The sequence below is a fragment of the Etheostoma spectabile genome, chromosome 20, assembly GCF_008692095.1.
Source record: "Etheostoma spectabile isolate EspeVRDwgs_2016 chromosome 20, UIUC_Espe_1.0, whole genome shotgun sequence".
NCBI classification, from domain to species: domain Eukaryota; kingdom Metazoa; phylum Chordata; class Actinopteri; order Perciformes; family Percidae; genus Etheostoma; species Etheostoma spectabile.
In genome coordinates this window covers 26,902,590-26,927,759 of record NC_045752.1, presented here as the reverse complement: position 1 = coordinate 26,927,759, position 25,170 = coordinate 26,902,590, and the positions used below count along the sequence as shown (strand labels likewise).

Here is a 25,170-nt window from a genome sequence, read left to right as displayed (position 1 = left end):
AGTACTGCAGTATTCTTAGCTGCATGTGGTAAAAGTACTGCAGTATTCTTAGCTGCATGTGTAAAAGTACTGCAGTATTCTTAGCTGCATGTGGTAAAAGACTGCAGTATTCTTAGCTGGATTTGGTAAAAGTACTGCATATTCTTAGCTGCATGTGGTAAAGTACTGCAGTATTCTTACTGCATGTGGTAAAAGTACTGCAGTATTCTTAGCTGCATGTGTAAAATCTGCAGTATTCTTAGCTGCATGTGGTAAAGTAATGCAGTATTCTTAGCTGGATGTGGTAAAAGTACTGCAGTATTCTTAGCTGCATGTGGTAAAAGTACTGCAGTATTCTTAGCTGCATGTGGTAAAAGTCCCCACAGTATTCTTAGCTGGATTGGTAAAAGTACTGCAGTATTCTTAGCTGCATGTGGTAAAGTACTGCAGTATTCTTAGCTGCATGTGGTAAAAGTACTGCAGTATTCTTAGCTGCATGTGGTAAAAGTACTGCAGTATTCTTAGCTGCATGTGGTAAAAGTACCGCAGTATTCTTAGCTGGATTTGGTAAAAGTACTGCAGTATTCTTATCTGCATGTGGTAAAGTACTGCAGTATTCTTAGCTGCATGTGGTAAAAGTACTGCAGTATTCTTAGCTGCATGTGGTAAAAGTACCGCATATTCTTAGCTGCATGTGGTAAAAGTACCACAGTATCTTAGCTGGATTTGGTAAAAGTACTGCAGTATTCTTAGCTGCATGTGGTAAAAGTACTGCAGTATTCTTGCTGCATGTGGTAAAGTACTGCAGTATTCTTAGCTGGATGTGGTAAAAGTACTGCAGTATTCTTAGCTGGATGTGTAAAGTACTGCAGTATTCTCAGCTGCATGTGGTAAAGTACGGGCAGTATTCTTAGCTGCATGTGGTAAAAGTACTGCAGTATTCTTAGCTGCATGTGGTAAAAGTACTGCAGTTTTGTGGCGTAAGTATCGTGATGATATCGTATCGGAGGCGTTTTATTTTTAATAATTTGTGGATTGTGGACAGCTTAGTTTAACACTACAACTACCACGTGTCAGCCGGGTGAGGGGCGGGGCCAACGGGAAGGGGCGGGGTAACCACACACACACTCAGACACACCCTCTCTCTCACACACACACACACACACACACACACACTCAGACACACACTCTCACACACACACACACACCACACCCCACTCAGACCACACACCACACTCAGACACACACACACACACCACACACACTCAGGCACACCACACCACACACACACTCAGACACACACTCACACACACACTCAACACACACTCACACACACACACACACACTCAGACACACACTCAAACACACACACACACACACTCAGACACACACTCTCACACACACACACACACACACTCAGACACACACACACACACACACTCAGACACACACACACACACACTCAGACACACACACTCAGACACACCACACTCAGACACACACCACACACCTCAACACACACGCACACACACACACTCAAACACACACACACACACTCAAACACACACACACACACTCAGACACACACTCTCTCACACACACACACACACACACACACACACACTCAGACACACACACACACTCAGACACACACACACCACACTCAAACACCACACTCACATACATACTACATAGACAACACACTCAAACACACACACACACACTCAAACACACACACACACACACACACACACACACACTCAGACACACACACACACACACACACTACATACCAGATAATAAGTACTAATTGATCATATGTTGCCATGGGAACAGCAGTCTGGTCCAGTATTAATTCGCTGCTTTTTTAGACTTCCTGTTTTCTCAAACGGCTTGAAAAACACTGCATATGTCTTCTATTGACGGGACCCCCCCCCCACACACACACACACACCACACACACACACACACACACACACACCCCCCCCCCCCCCCCGCCTAGCTCCGCCCCCAACAACGACGCGGTCTATCACTGTGATGAATGTACGCTTGTTTGGACTTTTATTGTGAAGGTTCACAAAAATCACAATCACACACTTAATAATAATAATATAATAATAATAATAATAATAATGTGTTAATAAAGAAGAAATTAAACTTGTTTTCTTCCAACTCCGTTTCCAGTTTGTTTTCTGATGATGAAGATGATGAAGATGATGAAGATGACGGGATAATTACAATTTTTGTTTAACTTAAAAAATAAAAAATTTCTTTCATCCACACACACACACACACACACACACACACACCACACACACACTGTGTGTGTGTGTGTGTGCAGCAGCCCAGAGCAGCAGGACACTGAGATCCCAAAGGACTCCATGTAGACCAGCACAGTCCTCTCTGCTGACTCACACTGGTAATCATCATCTGGGTCAATAACTACACACCAGTCCCCCCCCCCCCCCGTCTCCTAATGAGACATCTGAGACACCCCGGGTCCCATCATCATCGTCCCAGCTCAGGGACACTACACTACAGACTCTTCCCTCTGTTGGGTCTGATTTGATACCCCCCCCCCCCCCCCCCCCTGTCTCTGGATCTGAGAGGGACATCACCCCCCCTGGGAAGAGTTCTCCAGGTCAAACAGCTGTTGCCGTGACGATGTGTCTGTCACCACTTGGTATCTTCCTCTAACATCGTCCATCTCTGATGTCGTCTTGTCCCCAAAAACTCTGCTCCATGTCCCTGCTGATGTCCAGAGTCCAGTTTCGAGCCACAGGACGTCCTGATGACCAGCTGGTCCCCCATGGCAGGTCCACTGGTCCTCCCGGTCTCGCTGTGATACCTCTCCGATCTACTGAAGTACAAACCGTGATAGTGATGTTGTTGCCGTGGGTTACGGTGCCCCCGGTCCAGCACTCCTCTCGGTACGGGCCGGAGTCGGACCGGGTCAGGTTGAGGATCCTGTAAGAAGAAGGATCCACATCGCTGACCAGGGGTCCAGGTGCTGAGGACTGGTTGGACCAGAGGTCAGAGGGATTCCACAGGACCAGGTTCCCCCCCCCCAACAGACCTGGAGATCAGGCAGGAGGTGGTGTTCTCAGGGGGGGGTGAAGGTGTAAGAGCCTCCTTCCTCCTGGGAGGGGGGGGGTTGAAGGTGTAAGAGCCTCCTTCCTCCTGGGAGGGGGGGGGGGTGTGAAGGTGTAAGAGCCTCCTTCCTCCTGGGGGGGGTGAAGGTGCAAGAGGACCAGCAGGAAGGAGAGCTCTGTGACTGTAGCTCCGAGGTCGACACCCACTGCCCCCCCTCAGCTCATGTACACTCTACAATCCCCGCCCCCCATCATCAGCTGATCTGGATCTTCTCTTACCAACCATGAGGTCTGTATCTCCTCCTCATCATCAGCCGTCCCCCTCCCTAACCCAGAACCAACGTCTTTCACCAGACCACACCCAGAAGGCTCACATGCTATTAAGATAGGGGGGGCTGTGTGGTTTTGGGTGTGTGGTGTGTGGGGGTGTTGTGTGTGTGTGGTGTGTGTGTGTGTGTGTTTGTTGTTTGTTTGTGTTGTTGTCTCCTTTGTGTGTCTTTCGAGTCTGTCCTGTCCCTGTGTGTCTGTGTCTTTCGTGTGGTGTGTGTGTGTCTGTGTGTGTGTAGTGTGTGTGTGTTGTGTGTGTGTCTGTGTCTGTGTGTGTGTGTGTGTGTGTGTGTGTGTGTGGTGTGTGTGTGTGTGTGTGTGTGTGTGTGTGTGTGTGTGTGTGTGTGTGTGTGTGTGTGTGTGTGTGTACTTAGAAGCACCGGGTCAGCTCCTGCAGCTGTTGCCACGGCTAGCCAAAAGCCCATAGTTCAATTAGATCCCACTTCTACACTGCATTTACCATGGTTACACACACACAACACACACACACCGACACACACACACACACACATACAACCCATACATACAGAGACACACACACACACAGACACAAACAGAGACACACATACACACACTGACACACACACACAGACACAGACACACACACACACACACACATACACACACATACACACACGCACAGAGACACATACAGAGACACACACTGACATATATAAAGACACACAAACACACACACACACACACACAGTACATTTTTCTTACTCTACATCAGAATTTGAACAACATTTTATTCATGTTTTTATACAGAAGAGAACAGGAATATATTGACGTCATTGACTGGCAAATACGTAAAAAATACATAAAAAATAACATGAAATAAGAAAAATAATAACATAACCTAATTAACCTTGTGGTATATCCTATTTTTTCCGAGCGCTTCGTGAATACATTTTACTTTACTTACACAGAACATAATATGATATGATAACGCAAGAAAGAAAAAAAGTCAAATACTGACGAGTCTCGTATTTCCGAGCTCAGAAGGCGTCCCTGAACGCGGCAGCAGCAGTCGGCTCAGCTCTCCATTTTCAGTCCGCTCTGTTGTGCCCGTCGCCCCGCTGCCACTCTGACCTTTTTACAACCGTTCCGACAAAAAAATGGGAACTCTTTGATTTAACCCCCGGCATCGGCGACACACACAGCTCTTCGCCCATCATTTGGACCCAGAATATATTCATCTACACCGCCGCTGTGCCGAAGACAAGAAACGGTGAGTGGCTCATCCCGCAGGTAGACGCGACCCGGACCGGTGTCGCTTACAGTTTGTGTCCGCGTCTGAGCTGCGGCCTGTCGGCTCTCCCGGAACTCGAGGCCCGTGGTTCGCCTACGGAGTCGGAGGCCGCGGACACAATTAGCTTTCTAAATGCACGTAAACGCTCCATTTAAAATACATAAACTGACGTATGTTGTTTCTTTGTGACACGGTTGAAGTATTAGAGGTTAATTAATAAATAAAATAACGTTTTATTTGCTTACTTCAGCCAACGTTAGCGTCCAGGTTAGCTAGCTAGCTAGCTAGCTTGGTGCTAGCCGGCAAACATTGGTCGCGTTTCGCTGCTTGTTATTTATTTCTGTGCCGGATAACAATCCAACATATATACTCGTTTCTCACCGTTGGGTTCAGGGTTATACGTGGGGGATGTTTTATCTGAATTGCGGTTTGTTTTACCGGCCTGACAAACATCGCAGTTGCTAATCAGAGTTAGCATGGGATGCTAACAGTTAGCTTTAATGCTCGGGACCTTAAACCCAGTGAACCCCCCGGCTGCTCAGCTCGCTCCGCGGCTTAACATCGGCAGTAACATAGCCCTGCTTTATCCTCTTACGTTGATTCGTGTCTGATGAGGTAATTAGGCTGTGTGTGTGCCCCGGACAGATGGTGAAATTGGGGGGTCACACAGCTGGCATTGTCACGCATCTAAACCGTGTTGTGCTCCGTGTTTACCCGGGGGCAGAGTGAGTTTCTGACGTTGTGCAAGTTTGAAGTCCCAAACAAAGGAGGCTTGTCCAACGGGAGGAGGAAAACATGGGCTTCCTCTACAATGGCTGCTGGTCACCCCCTCCGTCTTTAGACAGGGATAAATATAGGTTACAACTTCACAAAGTTGACAAAACAAAACCACCACAACAACAGCCTTGAGCTGCTCTGGAGCTTTCTACTGTCACTCTCTCCTCCTCATGGACCACAGGACAACTGGAGACATTTACCCTGGTGTCCTCCTTCTGGGTCAAAAACTGACAAAAATCTGACATTTCGTCTCTTTTTCAGACTTTTTTTTTTAGTTTCCACTACCACCACCTTACTAGTTTTATACTTTTTGGAATCCATGGTCAATAACCCTCATTTATATATAATTATACCTAATATTAGAGTTAAAAAAGCAGAAATGAATGACTTAATATATATGTTTTATGTATTATATATATATATATATATATATATACAAATTATTTTGACTGATAGTTAAGATCAGAGGAATGAAAGTGATCAGTTGTATTTATGAAGAGCGTTGGAAGGAATCCAATCCATGTTTGTGGTAATTTGGTTAAAAATAAACTCATATTTCAGATATAGACATTTATTAAAGGGGTCAGATTTGACCCGGGACAACAGGAGGGTTAACTCTTGTTTGGCCCGGGTCAGATTTGACCCTTTTCAAACGTTTATTTTTAATATCAGGAATATGGGATTCTTTTAGGGAGGCTGCAAATCTCGATTTATTGGGGTCCGTCCGAATGCCGAATCCACTGGTTACGATTCTACCCGAAACCGAACCCTCCTCCCGTCCTCGGTCCGTTACCACGGTAACCACATTAACGAGGTAACCAGCGTCCTGGGCTGGGACCGTCCTTCCTAACCGGACCAGGAGCTGCTGCATGGAGATGCCTTCATGCACAACTCGTTTAATTTTGGATGTTTTTGTACCAGACGTTGGAACCACGGCGGTGTTGTGTAGCGTTCAGGGTCTACTGCGGCTGTAAGAAGTCCAAAAGAGAGCTGGGGCGAGGGACTAAACACTGAGATGCACACATGTAAATGTTCTGTATTATATATATAATAATATATATAATATATATATATATATATATATATATATCTTTTATAGTCTTGACGACTACTCAAAGCGCTTTTACATCTACAGGAAACATTCACCATCACACACACCTACACACCTGCTCATCAGATACACACTCACACACATCTACACACCTGCTCATCAGATACACACTCACACACATCTACACACCTGCTCATCAGATACACACTCACACACATCTACACACCTGCTCATCAGATACACACTCACACACATTCACACTCCGATGCGCAGCACCGGGGGCAACTCGGGGTTCAGGGTCTTGCCCAAGGACACTTCAACATGGGACTGCAGGGCCAGGGATTGAACCCCCAACCTTCCGGTTGGCAGGCAGCCTCTACCACTGAGCCCCAGCCCCCCCCATGTGACTCGCTCGTGATCGTAGTGCAATGATTTTATTTTTCTTCTTCTTCCATATGTACAATACACCTAGCACTGCTGTTACCTCATGTAACTGGGGAGTAGAAATAATTGCGTAATACCGCGTGGTCAACAAAGTGTTTGCTTCACGCCCCCCCCCCCCCCCCTCTCCGTCAAAGCCCAGAGAACCCGGGTGCACAGGTGAAGCAAACAAATGTATCACTTCCTCTCAAACCGTCATGAAAATGCCCACCACCTACGGTATTGGCGCATAACACAACAATCAATAAACGAGACCATAAACAACATGTGGCTCCTTCAGGGTCCTCGTCACCACGGGACCCTTCGACGTTACAAATTGAACACGTAGCTCGACTTGGATCTCCTTCTTTTGACTGAAGGTCCTGCCAAAACGTCACTTTCTCTGCTACACGAGTTCCATTTTTTTTTTTTTTTTACATCTTTTGGGCTTTTCCACTTTTAATTTTGACCGGACCGTTAGGGGAGAGAGGATGGAAAGAGGGGGGGGGGTCATATAGGAAATGATCACAAGTTGGATCCGAACCCCGGACCTCTCCGTCGAGGCATCAACCTCAGGACACGTGCGCCCGCTCTCCCACTGAACCAACCCGGCCACGCACCAGTTCCATTTCCACTTCCTCCCAGCGTCAACACCTCCCCGTGACCAGCGCCGGCGTCGCTACGGCGACCAGCGCAGCGCCCAGTGCGAGCGTAGGGTTCGGGTCGGCAGAAACCCAACGCCGCCAAAAAGCCCAATACGATCCGAATCCTGGATTCGGAGCCTCCCTGGTCTGTATTTACTTCTTCTTCCGACGTATTTGTTGCTCTTTTTCCGACGTAGACAGATCCACCTTGAAGGAAGTTTAAGGCATCCAGTAGCAAGACGACCATAACACAACACACACATGTACACACATGTACACACATGTACACACATGTACACACATATATTCAGCTTCCAGGTATGAATGTGATCAGACTGTGGAGGGTGGGGTGGGGTGGTGGGGGGGGGGGGGTGAGCCCCACTGTACATAAGAATAGAATTTAAAGTTAAAATCAAAAATCCCTCCCGGAAATGCAACGACCATGATGAGGTGAGACACTCTGGTCGACTGGGTGTGAGAGAGCAAAAGTAAACAGTAGATCACGAGTAAAATATAAAGATAATAACCTATAAATAGAATAAGAATAAGAACACTACGTTACAGGTGGTGTGTGTGTGTGTGTGTGTGTGTGTGTGTGTGTGTGTGTGTGTGTGTGTGTTGTGTGTGTGTGTGTGTGTGTGTGTGTGTGTGTGTGTGTGTGGGGTGTGTCTTTACAATCATCCATAGTATTGATCTCTTCATCATTACTAACTGCTCCAGGGATGATTAACGTTGTCAGCTGAGTTTCAGAGTAATTGGAAACATCCGAGTCGTTAAAGGTCTGTTGTGTTGAAGCTGATTGCATCCGGAGCGGTCTATGTCCTGGATGAGTCTCTCTGTCCAAACCTCCACTAAAGCTCTGTCTGCTCGTTATGTGTCCTCTGACTGTAGACTGACCTCTGACTGTTTATCTTTTATAATAATCTTAAAAAAGGAAGCTTCAGTGAAAATGTTTCTCAGAGGTGTGTGTGTGTGTGTGTGTGTGTGGTGTGTGTGTGTGTGTGTGGTGTGTGTGTGTTCGTTCAAACCTTTGCATTTTTCTCTACTAACTTCATTTTCTCGCAGCTTGAAGCTCAACAGCTCATTCAACATTTTACATATCAAAGTGCTTTACATCTGGATGCAGGCTGGTTTCAGACTAAAGACGGGGGGGGGTGTGACCGCTCGTGGGTTGTGACCGGGGGGAGGTACCGCTCGGGGGTTGGGAATGGGGGGGGGGGATAGAGATGGGCATCGATACTTTAATGGCACCGAACAAAATGAGTATTGAGAAAGCGTTTATCTGTCAGTACCTGAGAGAGCCTAATCACACACTAATACACTAATCTGTCCTCTGCATATTGACACACACACACACACTCACACACTCCCACACACCCACTCACTCCCACACACTCACTCACTCCCACACACACACCCACACACACCCACTCACTCCCACACACTCACTCACTCCCACACACACACACCACTCACTCCCACACACCCACTCACTCCCACACACTCACTCACTCACTCACTCCCACACACACTCACTCACTCCCACACACTCACATCACTCCCACACACTCACTCACTCCCACACACACACACACTCACTCCCACACACACACACACTCACTCCCACACACTCACTCACTCCCACACACTCACTCACTCCCACATACACCACACACACACACACACACACACTCACTCCCACACACTCACTCACTCTTACACAAACACACACACACACTCACTCACAGTTTAGAAGCTAAAACGGTGTGAGATTGTTTTGCTACGTCCAAAATCAGTGGTCCGTGAATATAAGAAGCCAAACATCCGGACACGTCGGGTTCATGCAGCTCCGACACCGTCAGCCACGCAAAGCAGTATTAATACAAATATATGAAATAAACTATATCGCTGTTTCATGAGGAAGGCGTTAATACAGCAGACTAATAATAGAAGAGAATAGAAAGGTTTTATTGTCATTGTGCACAATGCAGTACCTGGGCAACGAGATTTATGCAAAACCTTAAAAGTGTCGACACAACATCTAAGAATATAAAATATACGGAAATAAAATATAAAAATGAAAAGGGTAGGTAGTGCAGAGGAGTCCTGAGAGCAAATATATACATATTTAAAATAGCTTTGTGTATATATTGTGTGAAAAGTAGTTGGGTATTAACAACAAATAACTAAATATTGCACGGTGTGAAATTTCACAGAATTACAGTGTCTTTTTAGGCAATATATAGACATTTATATAGACATTATATGCACATAAGGAGGGAAGAAGAGAGTCCGGGGTACGGGGGGTGGGCTGTGGAGTGAAGTACATGTCAGTATATGAGTTGATGACTTGAAATGTAACTGCAGGGATGCTGTAGTCCCCTCTGTCGTGATTTACCCTCCTGAAACAAGCCCAAAATAGTCCTGGGACGTCAGTCACCCAGGAATCTTTATCCACCGACCTCACTACGGGGTTAATTTAGCTGCTGCGTGAATCCTGTAATTAAGTCGTGCTCTTCCTCTGGGGTCTGGTATTAAGCTGTGTCATTGTTTTGTTTGCAGGTGAAGAGACTACATGTCCCAGAAACCCCTGTGAGAGCAAGCTACTTCTTTCTCTCGTCCGTGTGTCCTCTCTCCCTCCGTCCGGTTGGTTGGATGAGTCCCAAACAGCGACAGAACTGTGAGCAGTGATTGGGCGCTGAGCCAGACCGGGTAGCCAACGGGGAGCCAGGTGAGGGACGCACGGCGTGTGAGAGTCAAATAACTTTCCATGTTAATAATCACTACTTTTAGCGTGTATAAAGCAGCATATCTCCAATCCATGTAATAATCACTACTTTTAGCGTGTATAAGCAGCATATCTCCACCAGACTCCATGTAATAATCACTACTTTTGGCGTGTATAAGCAGCATATCTCCACCAGACTCCATGTAAATAATCACTACTTTTAGCGTGTAATAGAGCAGCATATCTCCACCAGACTCCATGTAAATAATCACTACTTTTGCGTGTATAGAGCAGCATATCTCCACCAGACTCCATGTAAATAATCACTACTTTTAGCGTGTATAGAGCAGCATATCTCCACCAGACTCCATGTAAATAATCACTACTTTTAGCGTGTATAGAGCAGCATATCTCCACCAGACTCCATGTAAATAATCACTACTTTTAGCGTGTATAGAGCAGCATATCTCCACCAGACTCCATGTAAATAATCACTACTTTTAGCGTGTATAGAGCAGCATATCTCCACATGTAAATGGGTGAATTAAGAGTTTATTCCAACCAGACCAGAGTGGTGATTGTTGGAACAGTGTAAAGATGAACCAAGAAGGCTTTTGGCAGTTGTATTTAGTTTCTGTACACTTTGAATGAAGTGTGTTTTACGAAGATAAAAGTAGTGATTATTTACATGGAGTCTGGTGGGTTTGGTGATGTTGATGTCGGGGCTGTTTCATGTTAAACTAAAAGGATCTTACTCATGTACAACAAGGCCTATCTCTGTAGGGATCCTTTCCATAATGTTTCATTTCAAATTCTTTTTTTTCTTTTCTTTTTTTTTAATTACTTTGATTCTCTTACTTTTACGAGACTACTGTATCACAAACGCTACTATTTCATCCTGGGAGTTTAAAACCTAGACTGTATAAAGCACTGCTCTCTTCTCTTCATCATGGCCTCTGTCTGTGAATTATAGAGTGGTCTAGACCTGCTCTGTCTGTAAATTATAGAGAGGTCTAGACCTGCTCTATCTGTAAATTATAGAGTGGTCTAGACCTGCTCTGTCTGTAAATTATAGAGAGGTCTAGACCTGCTCTATCTGTAAATTATAGAGTGGTCTAGACCTGCTCTGTCTGTAAATTATAGAGCGGTCTAGACCTGCTCTATCTGTAAATTATAGAGCGGTCTAGACCTGCTCTATCTGTAAATTATTGAGAGGTCTAGACCTGCTCTATCTGTAAATTATAGAGAGGTCTAGACCTGCTCTATCTGTAAATTATAGAGCGGTCTAGACCTGCTCTATCTGTAAAGTGTCCCGAGATAACTCTGGCTATTAATAGATACTATAAATAGAATTGAATTGAATAGTGGCACAGCCTCCAGCCCAGTTCCCCTTAACAGATTAAGCGGTGTGTAAAGAATAAAAGCTCTATCTATCTCTGAGTGACTGATACGAGGTGCGTGTTGTGTGTGTTGTGTTTGTGTGTTATGTTTGTGTGTGCAGGCTAGCCATCATGGCGGACGTGGACCCAGACACCCTGCTGGAGTGGCTGCAGATGGGCCAGGGCGATGAGCGCGACATGCAGCTCATCGCCCTGGAGCAGCTCTGCATGCTGCTGCTCATGTCCGACAACGTGGACCGCTGCTTCGAGACGTGAGTGTTTCACTTAGCGCTCACACAAGATGACACACACTAACGCACGCAGAGACGCAGACGCACACGCAGAGACACGCATATGCAGAGACACACACTAACACACGCAGACACACACAAACACACAGATACACACAGATACACACAGACACGCACACGCATATGCGGAGACACACATGCACAGACACGTACATACGCACAGACACACACACGCACAGACAAACACACACACGCAGACACACACACAAACAGACACACACGCACAGACACACACACACACAACAGACACACACACATACACACGCAGAGACACACACACGCAGACACACACACAACAGACACACACGCACAGACACACACACACAAACAGACACACACACTAACACATGCAGAGACACACACACGCGCACACACACACACGCAGAGACACACACACACACAAGTAAAGTACAAGTACCTCAGCAGTTGCATGAAATACAGTACTGGAGTAAATGTACTTAGTTACATCTCCGTCTCTGTCCTCATGTCCCAGCTGTCCCCCTCGGACCTTCCTCCCGGCGCTCTGTAAGATCTTCCTGGACGAGAGCGCTCCAGACAACGTGCTGGAGGTCACGGCCCGGGCCATCACGTACTACCTGGACGTGTCGGCCGAGTGCACCCGGAGGATCGTCGGCGTGGACGGGGCCATCAAGGCGCTGTGCAACCGGCTGGTGGTGGTGGAGCTCAACAACCGGACCAGCAGAGACCTCGCCGAGCAGTGTGTCAAGGTAGGACCGCCTGGAGATGAGGGGGGGGGGGGAGGGAGGGAGAGAGACAACCGGACCAGCAGAGACCTCGCCGAGCAGTGTGTCAAGGTAGGACCGCCTGGAGATGAGGGGGGGAGGGGGGGAAGGAGGGAGAGAGACAACCGGACCAGCAGAGACCTCGCCGAGCAGTGTGTCAAGGTAGGACGGCTGGAGACGATAGGGGGAGGGAGGGAGACAACCGGACCAGCAGCGACCTCGCCAAGCAGTGTGTCAAGGTAGGACCGGCTGGAGATGAGAGGGGGGAGGGAGGGAGACAACCGGAACCAGCCAAGTGTGTCAAGGTAGGACCGGCTGGAGATGATAGGAGGAAGGGGGAGGGAGGGAGGGAGACAACCGGACCAGCAGAGATGGGAGTGTACCGCTCAGTAATTTTGGAGCAACCGACACATTCAAGGTTAGACCGTAAAGAGGAGTTAGAACACTGACACAGTATAATTACCTCAGTATTGCCACAAACCTTGTTTGCACTGTCTGTATCTGTCCAGCCCAGCTGATGTCTTGTATAAATGTCTTTGTCCTTATGTAACTGTATTGTTGTTTTTAGTTGTCTAAATGTATCTTTCCATATCGATGTCTTGTATTAATGTCTGTCCTGACGTGCTGTTCCAGGTTTTATGTTTCTGCAGAACAGGAACCTGCTGAAAACCAGTTTTCAAACTGAGTCAGGCCCGTTTTTATATTGTAATGTAATGTTACTTTTTCTAACTTTCCTGTATAATAAATATATGAAATGTGCTTGTTGTGTAGGTGCTGGAGCTGATCTGCACCAGGGAGTCTGGCGCCGTGTTCGAGGCCGGCGGTCTGAACTGCGTGCTGAGCTTCATCCGAGACAGCGGCCATCTTGTCCACAAAGACACGCTGCACTCGGCCATGGCCGTCGTGTCCCGACTCTGCAGCAAGATGGAGCCGCAGGACTCGTCTCTGGAGACCTGCGTCGAGTCTCTGTCCAGCCTCCTCAAACACGAAGACCACCAGGTAACCCGCCAGCCCACTCTGTGGGCTTTAGATCCGGATCAATGTACCTGTTCATGGATTCACAAGCCAATATTGTTATTATTATTATTATTATTATTATTATTATTATTATTATTAATAATAATAAACATTAGTCAAAAAAGCTCTGACCATCTGTAGACTCATAAAAACATGTCAAATTATATATTTTTTGATATATAAGTTGTTACATATAAATTATATTATATAAGTTGACTATAATTCGCAGGACCAGCTATGTAAAAAGGGACTTTTAGTCCTGAAAATGCGCTAGTTTGTTCTTAATCGAAATGGCTGGAAGAACGTAACTGATTGTGTTTATTGTGCTTATGTGATGTCTCTTATCGATCGCAGATTCAAATCCAGATTCTATCGTTAGACTTGATATGTTTAAGAATGGATATAATATCGTAATAAAACTTGTGATACTTTTTGAATTAAGGCATTACGATCAATTTCCAAAAGATGTTTTTTTATTCCTCTTTTTAGTCAACTTTAGCATGGGTGTGTAAACTTATGCAAGCCACTGTATGTGCTCTCATAAAACCCCACACACACACACCAAAACACACACACACCCCCACACACCCCACACACACCCAAAACTCCTAAAATATTGCAGACACACAAGAGGTGTACGCACATGTCAACACCAAAAAAAAAGACACCAAACAGAAACTTGTGATTCACAACTCGTAGTTTTTTTTTCAGCCGAGCTAACAACTCGTCTCCCTGTCCTCCAGGTATCAGACGGCGCTCTGTTATGCTTTAGTCAAAAAATGCATTGTGAAGACAAAAAACACAAGAGACACACCCGCGCACACACCACACACACACACCACATCACACAAAAACAACAATCTTTTGGTTTAAGGCATTAGTCAATTTCCAACAGATGTTTTTTTATTCCTCTTTTTAATCAACTTTAGCATGGGTGTGTAAACTTATGCAAGCCACTGTATGTACTCTCATAAAACACACACACACACACACACACACACACACACACACACACACACACACACACCACACACACACAGAGCTTTACACGTGTGCGAATATAGATGAGGAAGAAGCTCTATTAGCAGAAATAGATGCAGATGATCAAAAACAATGGGGAAAAACCTCACTCACTCATATTACAGACACACAAGAGGTTTACGCACATGTCAACACAAAAACAAAGACACACAAACAAAAACTTGTGAGTCACACTCGTAGTGTTTTTCTCAGCCGAGCTAACGGCTCGTCTCTGTGTCCTCCAGGTATCAGACGGCGCTCTGCGCTGCTTCGCCTCGTTAGCCGACAGGTTCACCCGCCGCGGCGTGGACCCCGCCCCTTTAGCCAAACACGGGCTGACGGAGGAGCTGCTGTCTCGCATGGCGGCCGCCGGCGGCACCGGTCCGCCCGGGCTCCTCTGTAGCCCGGCGGACCCCACGGGCGCGCCCCCCCGGCCGACTCCGAACTCGCAACCGGTGTCGCATCGTAGCCTGCTGTCACGCGTGCGGGGTCGCCGCTCGTCCCACGTAGTACGCCGATCTAACCAAAAAACACCAACCAGTCACACACACACACACCACCCACCTAGCACACACACCTACACACCACACGTAGGTCGACACGTATCTAACGCCAAAAACACACACACACACGTAGGTCGACACGCATCTAACGCCAAAGACACAGGAGACATGAAGAATTAGATTGCATTACTCAAAGGAAATGGGTTAGTGATTCTGTCTCTTAATCTGGATCGGAAGTTTCCCAAAAATCCGAAGATGACATCCTCAAATGTCTTATGTCCTCAACTCAAAGATATTAGGGTCCTTTGGGGACAGTTTCCTGTCCCAGATGAGATGAGAGACTAGAAAATATTCAGCATTTAATGAGTTGACATCACACAAGTTTACCTGTTTATCATAAAAAATGACAAAATAGAGAGACAGACACACACATATAAACAGACAGACAGAGTAAACACTGTTTTAGATGTTGACAGTTGTCTGACATGCTCTCGTCCCCGTCCCTCCCGTCTTCAGGACCTGCTGCGTTCGGCGCTGCCCGACTCGATGGAGTCGGCTCTGGGCGGGGACGAGCGCTGCGTGCTGGACACCATGCGCCTGGTGGACCTGCTGCTCGTGCTCCTGTTCGAGGGACGGAAGGCGCTGCCCAAATCCACGGCGGGGTCCACGGGTCGGATCCCCGGCCTGCGGCGCCTGGACAGCTCGGGGGAGAGGTCCCACCGCCAGCTCATCGACTGCATCCGCAGCAAGGACACGGACGCCCTGATCGACGCCATCGACACCGGAGGTAAGAACGCAGACGCCGAACACCATAAACACAGGAAACAAGATCAATTACATTAATAATTACAGTATCTGGAATGTGGATCTGAGATTTCCAAATCCCAAGATGATGTCCACAAATGTTTTGTCAACAGCTGTCAAAAGAGATTCTGTTTTCTATACCTGACTGATTATTGGTTCTCAAAATAGACACACACACACATACGCACACACTCATACGCGCGCACACACACACGCCATCGACACCAGAGGTAAGAACGCAGACACCGAACACACTTGTGAACTCTTAACGGACCGGCTACATTGAAGCGGAACCTCTGCCGAGCGGCTGTTCCAACTCTGCCAACATGATCGATGATATGATGGGTCACACACGTAGGTCAACCCGCATCAATCGCCAAAAACACAGGAAACAAGAAGAATTAGATTACATTTTTACAAAATGGATTAGTTGTCTCTAAAATGTGGATCTGAGATTCCCTAAAATCCCAAGAGGATGTCCTCAAATGTCTTGTTTTGTCCACAACTCAAAGATTTCCTATACCTGACTGATTATTGGTTCTCAACAATAGACGCACACACACCACACACACACCACACACACACACACACACACACACCACACACACACCACAACACACACCACACACACCACACCACACACACACACAACCACACCACACACACACACACACGGTTGCTCTGATCGACACCATAGACACTGGATGTAAGAACGCACCTGTGAAGTCTTGGGATGAATTTGTTTTTCCATGTATCCTGTTTATGGATACAGTGTTGCCACAGAAAATATCGCGATACTACGCTGTATCCATCCCCCCCCCAATGATCAGTGATACTGCCGGTACCGGACAGAAAGCAGTGCGTAGTGGTCCACAATCCCTCCGGAAATCGGCTTTACAATCGTAAAATTAGGACGGTCTTCTATTTTATATTTTTTATGTGAGGTGTGCGCGAGTCTTTCCCACGGAAATTAATCATAAAGTGTTTTTTTCCATAGAAAATGGGAAATTACAGTGTTACAACAGCAATATATCAGGCACATACAGAATATAATGAAATACTTAATAGGATAGAATACAAGGACAAATATTTAAAATATATACAAGCTGGAAAATTCCATTTCACTGACTTGAAAGGGCTCTTTAATGTGTTAAATGTGTTGAACACACACATCGACTGAGGACATTGAAAGTGACGATGGTACAAACTAATAATAATACATTTTATTTAAAGGCGTCTTTCTCTGCACTCAAGGACGCCGTACGGGTAAACATACATAAGACATTTTAAAAAGAGCAAAAAATACTACAGCAATAACAGGAAGAGTCAGAGCATAGACATTCAAGTGGAATAGGCAGTTCACACACACACACACACACAGGCACAACACACACACACACACCACACACACACACACACACACACGGCCCAACGGCACAGACGCACACACACACACACACCACCCACGCCACCACACACCGCACACACACACACACACACACACAGACACACACACAGGCAGTTTTAACTTTAACTTTTAAATACAGACAGTAACGAGTGGTTTGTTCCTGAAGGACACAAAATAAAGTGAATGAACAAGAAAACTGAATCTTTCTTGAAGACTTGAAGCTGAAGTTGTTGTAAACGTTGTGTTCAGGGACTAAAAGTGACCCCGAATTCTCTGTTTCTGCAGCTTTCGAGGTGAACTTCATGGACGATGTTGGACAGACGCTTCTCAACTGGGCCTCAGCGTTTGGCACACAGGAAATGGTAAAAATGACTCCGGAGACACTTCAGAGGCTCTTCATTTCATTTCAGAGTCCCACTTTAGATTATTCACCATACAACATGGCGTTCTGTGGAAATCAGGGGGGGGGGGGGGGGTCTCCCGATACGATATCATCACGATGCTACATTACGAGATTAAACACATTGCAATGCAAGGCAGCTTTATCTGTAGAGCACATTTCAGCAACAGGGCGATTCAACGTGCTCAAAAAACAGATCAAACACAAGAATAAAAGGTACAGTGCAGCATTAGAAATTATACATTAAAGAAATCAACAACCATTTAGAGAAAGGCGACATAAAAAGAAAGGTCTTCAGCCTTGATTTAAAAGAAGTGAGTAGCAGCGGACCTGCAGGGTTCTGGACGTTTGATCCAGATATATTGCAATTTCTAACCTTTTTTCCAACTTCAGATTTTTCCCTAATTTCTAATGTTTCCCCAAAAGGAAACTTCTCAACATCTGTTTCATCTAAAAAGAAACATTTCTCAGTTTGTTCATCTTCAATGTTATCGCTGCAGAACGGGACAAACTGATGAACACATAATAATATATGTTATATAATATATAATAATAGATCCATACTTGGTGCCAGTATTTCCACTGAAAATATCGCGATGCAACGCTATATCCATTCCCCCCCCATAGAAATCAGGTGATTTAAGAACAGATGTTGATGCTGTCATAGCAGCACCCTTAGCTCTCCTATTCAAAAGGCCATTTCACCCAAAAACGAGAATACAGTCAATCTTAAAAGTGGCGTTTCATCCTAGGTATTCTCTAAAACTAAAGTTGGACTCGGGTCCATTCACAAAAACACCCTTGGTTGAAATTTGGCGAGAGTTAAGCTATATTTTTAGATCATTTTAGGTCTTTATTTGACAAGACAGCTGAAGACAGAAAGGGGGAAAGAAGGGGGGGGGGGGGTGATATGCAACAAAGGGCCGCAGGTGGGAGTCGAACCCGGGCCCGCTGAATTGGGGAGTAAGCGGTCGCACGTGGGCGCCCGCGCTGCCTGCTGAGCTCTCTCTCAGCTTTAACAGCTGTTGGAGGATGAGTTTGATCGGAGGACTGGTTTGTTGTGGTTCCAGGTGGAGTTTCTATGTGAAAGGGGCGCGGACGTCAACAGAGGTCAAAGGTCGTCTTCACTACACTACGCTGCCTGTTTCGGACGCCCACAAGTTGCCAAGGTAACCGAACACGCAGAGAGGTGATACACTGTACATGGAGCGGTCAGATTCTGTGAAATGTTCTTCTGCAGCGCTGGAATGAACCGAGTCCTCCGGGGGACCTGGGGGACCTGGGGGACATTTAAAGGATTCTTAGGGACTTCACAGATTGGAAAGGAAGGTTAAGGAAGATTTAGGACTTCTTCAGGGGCTTTTACTTATAACTGTATTTTTACAGTGTGGTAGTGGTACTGTTACTGCATTGAAGGATCTGAGTACTTCACCCACTGCTGGTTATATTTTGTTCTAAACTTCTGGCTGTGTGTGTGTTTGTGCGTGCTTATGTGTGTCTGGATATCTCTGTCTGTCTCTCTCTCTCTGTGTCTGTCTGTCTGTCTGCGTGGGGTGCTGTCTTCTTTGTGTGTGTGGGGTGTGTGGTGTGGTGTGTTTTGTGGTGTGTGTTGGTGTGTGTTTGTGTGTGGTGTGTGTGTGTGGTGTGGTGGGGTGTTGTGTGGTGTGTGTGTGTGGGGGTGTGTGTTTAGCCTGTTGCGTCATGGAGCAACCCTGACCTGGAGACGAGGACGGGAAAACTCCTCTGGGCAAGGCCCGGAGCGAGGACACAGCGAGGTGGTGGCAATACTGCAGTCCCCCGGTTAGTACAAATACTACTACTGCAGTCCCCCGGTTAGTACACACAAATACTATTACTGCAGTCCCCCGGTTAGTACACCCAAATACTACTACTGCAGTCCCCCGGTTAGTACAAATACTATTACTGCAGTCCCCCGGTTAGTACACCCAAATACTACTACTGCAGTCCCCCGGTTAGTACACACAAATACTACTACTGCAGTCCCCCGGTTAATACACACACTAATACTACTACTGCAGTCCCCTGGTTAGTACACACAAATACTACTACTGCAGTCCCCCGGTTAGTACACATCAAATACTACTACTGCAGTCCCCGGTTAAACACACACTATAATACTATGCAGTCCCCCGTTTAATACACACACTAATACTACTACTGCAGTCCCCTGGTTAGTACACACAAATACTACTACTGCAGTCCCCCGGTTAATACACACACTAATACTACTACTGCAGTCCCCTGGTTAGTACACACAAATACTACTACTGCAGTCCCCCGGTTAGTACACATCAAATACTACTACTGCAGTCCCCTGGTTAGTACACACACAAATACTACTACTGCAGTCCCCCGGTTAGTACACATCAAATACTACTACTGCAGTCCCCTGGTTAGTACACACAAATACTACTACTGCAGTCCCCCGGTTAGTACACATCAAATACTACTACTGCAGTCCCCCGGTTAGTACACATCAAATACTACTACTGCGGTCCCCCGGTTAATACACACACAAATACTACTACTGCAGTCCCCTGGTTAGTACAAATACTACTACTGCAGTCCCCCGGTTAGTACACACACAAATACTACCGCGTACTGCCCAATACTACTAGTACTACTGCTGTTACTATTATCTAAAATTGCGATTAATTGTGCAGTCCTAGCCCGTACCTAACAAATAACTTATTAACTCATTTATTTATTAATTTACTTAAATGAACAACACCCCCCTCCCAGACCCATGGCCAATAACTTGTATTCTTCTTATTATTCTTATTATTATTCTTCTTATTAATGCCAGATGAACTGTGTGTGTCAGGTGACTGGATGTGTCCGGTGAACAAGGGCGACGACAAGAAGAAGAAAGATGTGAACAAGGAGGAGGAGGAGGGCAGCGAGCCCCGAGGAGACCCCGAGATGGCCCCCATCTACCTGAGGAGACTGCTGCCTGTTTTTGCACAAACCTTCCAGCAAACCATGCTGCCTTCTATTAGGTAACGGTCAACTCCACCTGCTCCACCTGCTCCACCACCTCCACCTGCAGCCCGCCTAGTGCTATCACCACGGCAATGACAGGGATGTGTGGAGGCTGGTGTTGTTTTGTAACTCTTTTTGATAAGAACAACGGACAAAAAGACCGTTATTTAAAAGGACAGTACATTTGGGTTTTTCATAGAACACAAACAAATATAACCCCACCCACCCCACCCACCCATATCCCACCCACCCCACCCTACAACAGCCGGTGCATCCCAATCCAAAGAGATAAAATGAGTAGATAAATAGATAAAGGTTGTAATATTGATAGGGACAGGTATCACAAGTCAGAATCCAAAATACTTTATTGATCCCGAAGGGAAATTCTGTAAAGGTTTGACAAATTGATCAAAATCATTCATCTTCATCAATCATCTTGTTGCACCGTCCACATCTTCTTCAAATCACGACATTTTCAGCATTTGATTTGATTTATTTTCACAACAAAAACACTAAAACAGTGTGAAATGTTTCTCAAAAAGATGTGATGGATGGAATTGCCATAAAACCTCACGGGGCTTGATAAGTGGAAATCTCCATAGAAACTCCTCCGAGTGTGTTGATGGCGGGGGATGTTCTGGAGATCCGATAAACGAGTTGGTCGTTCCAGACTGTCTGCAGACCGCCTGAACCGAACCACACGTCTACATGTTTGTGTTGTGTTGGAAGAGTCCGGGTGTGGTTGATCGGTGGTGTTGTGTGTTTTAGGAAAGCCAGTCTGGCTCTGATCAGGAAGATGGTCCACTACAGCAGCGAAGTCCTGCTGAAGGAGGTCTGTGACGGAGAGACGGGACACAACCTCCCCACGGTGCTGGTGGAGATCACCGCTACCGTCTTCGACCAGGAGGTACACACACACACACACACACACACACACGCACACACACACACACAGACATACGCACAGACACACACACACACACGCACACGCACACACACACACAAACGCACACACACACAGACAAACGCACACACACATGCATACACACACAGACACACAGATGTACATGCACACGCACGCACGCAACGCACACACACACACACACACACAACACACCCACACCACACACGCACACGCACACACAAACGCACACACACACAGACAAACGCACACAAACATGCATACACACACAGACACCAGATGTACATGCACACGCACGCACGCACACACACAGACGCGCACACTCACACGCACACTCAGACGGGTACAGATGTGTACACACACACACACACACACATGCACACACAGAGACGCACACACACAGACAAACGCACACTCAGACGCGTACAGATGGTTACGCATGCACACACACACACAGACGCACATGCCCACACACATTGACGCACGCATGCACACACACACACACACAGACGTACACACACACTCAGAGGCGTACAGATGGTTACGCATGCACACACACACACACAGACGCACATGCACATACACACAAACACAGACGTACACACAGACGCACATGCCCACACACATTGACGCACGCACGCACACACACACACACACACACCCACAGACGTACACACACACTCAGAGGCGTACAGATGTACATGCACACACACAGATGCACATGCACACACAGACGCAGATACATACGCACATTGACGCACAGACGCACGCACGCACACACACACAGACAGACACACATGCACACACAGACACACATGCACAGACGCACACAGACAGTTGTGAATCTTTACACCCTGTCTCAGTCTTCCTCTGCAGATGGTGTCCTCTGCTCAGCCATTTTGCCATTCAGCCAGTTTCAGGCTCCATCTGTACGAGGGGAGAAACATAATGTCGACGTGGCTGCAGAGTTTCTCTTTATCTACACTTTCTTTGTGTCTCTGTGTCTCAGGACGACGACGACGGCCACCTCCTGGCGCTGCAGATCATCAGAGACCTGGTGGACAAAGGCGGAGACGTCTTCCTGGACCAGCTGGCTCGGCTGGGGGTCATCAACAAGGTGTCCACTCTGGCTGGACCGGCGTCCGATGACGAGAACGAAGACGAAACCAAACCTGAGAAGGTAAAGAGAGAGAGAGACAGACAGACAGAGACACAGGGAGAGAGAGAGAGAGAGAGAGAGACAGACAGAGAGAGAGAGAGAGGGACAGACAGAGAGAGAGAGAGACACACACAGAAAGAGACACGGGGAGAGACAGACAGAGACACACAATTGAAGGGAGATGAACAAACAGAGAAATGTGTCTTTTTAAATGAAACAGATGTTGATAAGTTTCCTTTTGGGGAAAATTAGAAGTTGGAAAAAAGGTTATGAATTGCAATATGTTTAAAATCGTAACAATATCGTATCGTGACTTGAGTATTGTGATGATATCGTGTCGGGGGTGTCAGGTGATTTCCCCCCCCGACCGGTGCTAAAATAATACTTTTCATCCTCGTTGTCTTCCCGTCAACCTGCAACTTTGTGGGTTGAAACCTCAACATTTTGTTGTTCTTTTCTACACTTTTTGCAATGTTTTTGTCAATTTTATTCCTATTTTTTGTCCCTCCTTTTGACGTTTTTTTTAACCCTCCTTTTGTCTTTGGGTCAAATCTGACCCTTTTCCAAAAAGCTTCTGTATCAGAAATTTGGGTTTCTTTCAAACAAATTGTCCAAAAAAGGCATTCTATTGTATTGTGTGTGATAAAAGCGTGGGCTAAAGGCCGTTTGCTGTCCCGTAGGAGGAGGAGGCGCAGGAGGACGCGAGGGAGATCCAGCAGGGGAAGCCCTACCACTGGAAGGACTGGTCCATCATCCGAGGGAGGGACTGTCTCTACATCTGGTCCGACGCCGCCGCGCTCGAGCTCTCCAACGGCTCCAACGGCTGGTTCCGCTTCATCCTGGACGGGAAGCTGGCCACCATGTACTCCAGCGGGAGTCCAGAGGGGGGGTCGGACAGCTCCGGTACTACACCACTCACCCATGGCACACTTAGGGGTTTATCCCTAGTACCGGACTAAAGTCTGACACCATCTCACATCTAGTGTCAAAGAGTGTCATAATATGTGAAAACTGGAGGTCATGCAGGGTCACACAGCGCAAGACTACAGCTAGATTTGGGGGGGGCAGTAGCTCAGTCCGTAGGGGGTTGGGTTGGGAACCAGAGGGACGTTGTTTTAAGTCCCTATACAAGGTGGTCTTGAGCAAGGCACCAAACCCCCAACTGCTCAGGGTGCCTTTCCATGGGCAGCCCCCCCCAACATCTCTCCATTGGTGCATGTGTAGGTACTGAGAATGTGTGTGTGTAGTTCAAGCCTGTGTGACTATATTAAAAATGGGACTAAATTAAGTATGGGACTAAATTAAGTATGGGACAACCTTGAGTTTGGGACTACAGTACCAAGACTTCAAACTTAGGTCTAAACATCCAGACAGGAGAGACTGACTGGGACTGAGTTTTCTGACCATACACCAAACGATGGAGCAGACCGGAGCACCGGGAGACTGTCTGCTAAGAATGAGACTATGAATATAACCGAAATGTCCCCCTCTTGTCCCCGGAGCAGAGTCTCGCAGTGAGTTCCTGGAGAAGCTGCAGCGAGCGAGGAGTCAGGTGAAGCCGGTGACCGCCAGCCAGCCCATCCTGTCCAGCGTGGGACCCACCAAGCTGACGGTGGGGAACTGGTCCCTGACCTGCCTGAAGGACGGAGAGATCGCCATCCACAACTCGGACGGACAGCAGGCCACCATCCTGAAGGAAGACCTGCCGGGCTTCGTCTTCGAGTCCAACAGAGGAACCAAGCACTCCTTCACCGCCGAGACGTCGCTGGGTGAGTGTCCATCACATAGATACACAACGTGTGTGTGTGTGTGTGTGTGTGTGTGTGTGTGTGTGTGTGTGTGTGTGTGTGTGTGTGTGTGTGTGTGTGTGTGTGTGTGTGTGTGTGTGTGTGTGTGTGTGTGTGTGTGTGTGTGTGTACCTCCTAGTCAAAGACTCAGGGGTGTCTCCCCTGTTCTTTCTGGGTGTGTGTGTGTGTGTGTCAATTTTTAAAGAAATTGCCACCTATTTTTCTGTTTAGTAGTAGTAGTAGTAGTAGTAGTAGTAGTAGTAGTATATAGTATACAGTAGTATATTATTAATCTTTTACTGGAACATGTCCAGGCTCTGAGTTCGTGACGGGCTGGACGGGGAAGCGCGGCAGGAAGCTGAAGTCGAAGCTGGAGAAGACGAAGCAGAAGGTGAAGAGCATGGCGAGGGAGCTGTACGACGACCACTTCAAGGCCGTGGAGAG

At 46.8% G+C, this 25,170-nt stretch overlaps 1 protein-coding gene and 1 long non-coding RNA gene across 3 annotated transcripts in view; one reads left to right on the top strand and one right to left on the bottom strand.

Moving 5' to 3' along the window:
* Positions 1–4,389: 4,389 nt before the first annotated feature.
* Positions 4,390–25,170, top strand: part of hectd1 (HECT domain containing 1) — a 59,322-nt gene continuing 38,541 nt past the window's right edge. For both annotated transcript variants that reach the window (XR_004326847.1, XM_032499788.1), the window contains exons 1-16: positions 4,390–4,629; positions 10,105–10,273; positions 11,772–11,921; positions 12,454–12,688; positions 13,475–13,702; positions 14,986–15,246; positions 15,760–16,030; positions 17,741–17,817; positions 18,926–19,024; positions 19,544–19,655; positions 20,701–20,875; positions 21,627–21,765; positions 22,790–22,960; positions 23,620–23,842; positions 24,445–24,708; positions 25,041–25,170. The exon at positions 25,041–25,170 is cut by the window's right edge and continues 82 nt beyond it. Coding sequence is in view for 1 of the 2 variants with exons in the window: in XM_032499788.1 (XP_032355679.1) it covers positions 11,782–11,921; positions 12,454–12,688; positions 13,475–13,702; positions 14,986–15,246; positions 15,760–16,030; positions 17,741–17,817; positions 18,926–19,024; positions 19,544–19,655; positions 20,701–20,875; positions 21,627–21,765; positions 22,790–22,960; positions 23,620–23,842; positions 24,445–24,708; positions 25,041–25,170 (2,525 nt within the window). In the remaining variant the exon portion in view is untranslated. The remainder of the gene's footprint in view (positions 4,630–10,104; positions 10,274–11,771; positions 11,922–12,453; positions 12,689–13,474; positions 13,703–14,985; positions 15,247–15,759; positions 16,031–17,740; positions 17,818–18,925; positions 19,025–19,543; positions 19,656–20,700; positions 20,876–21,626; positions 21,766–22,789; positions 22,961–23,619; positions 23,843–24,444; positions 24,709–25,040) is intronic.
* Positions 7,554–9,108, bottom strand: LOC116669752 (uncharacterized). Its single transcript, XR_004326849.1, has 3 exons — positions 9,097–9,108; positions 8,429–8,434; positions 7,554–7,689 (listed from the first exon to the last, which is right to left on the bottom strand). It is a non-coding gene; the product is annotated as an uncharacterized LOC116669752 (long non-coding RNA).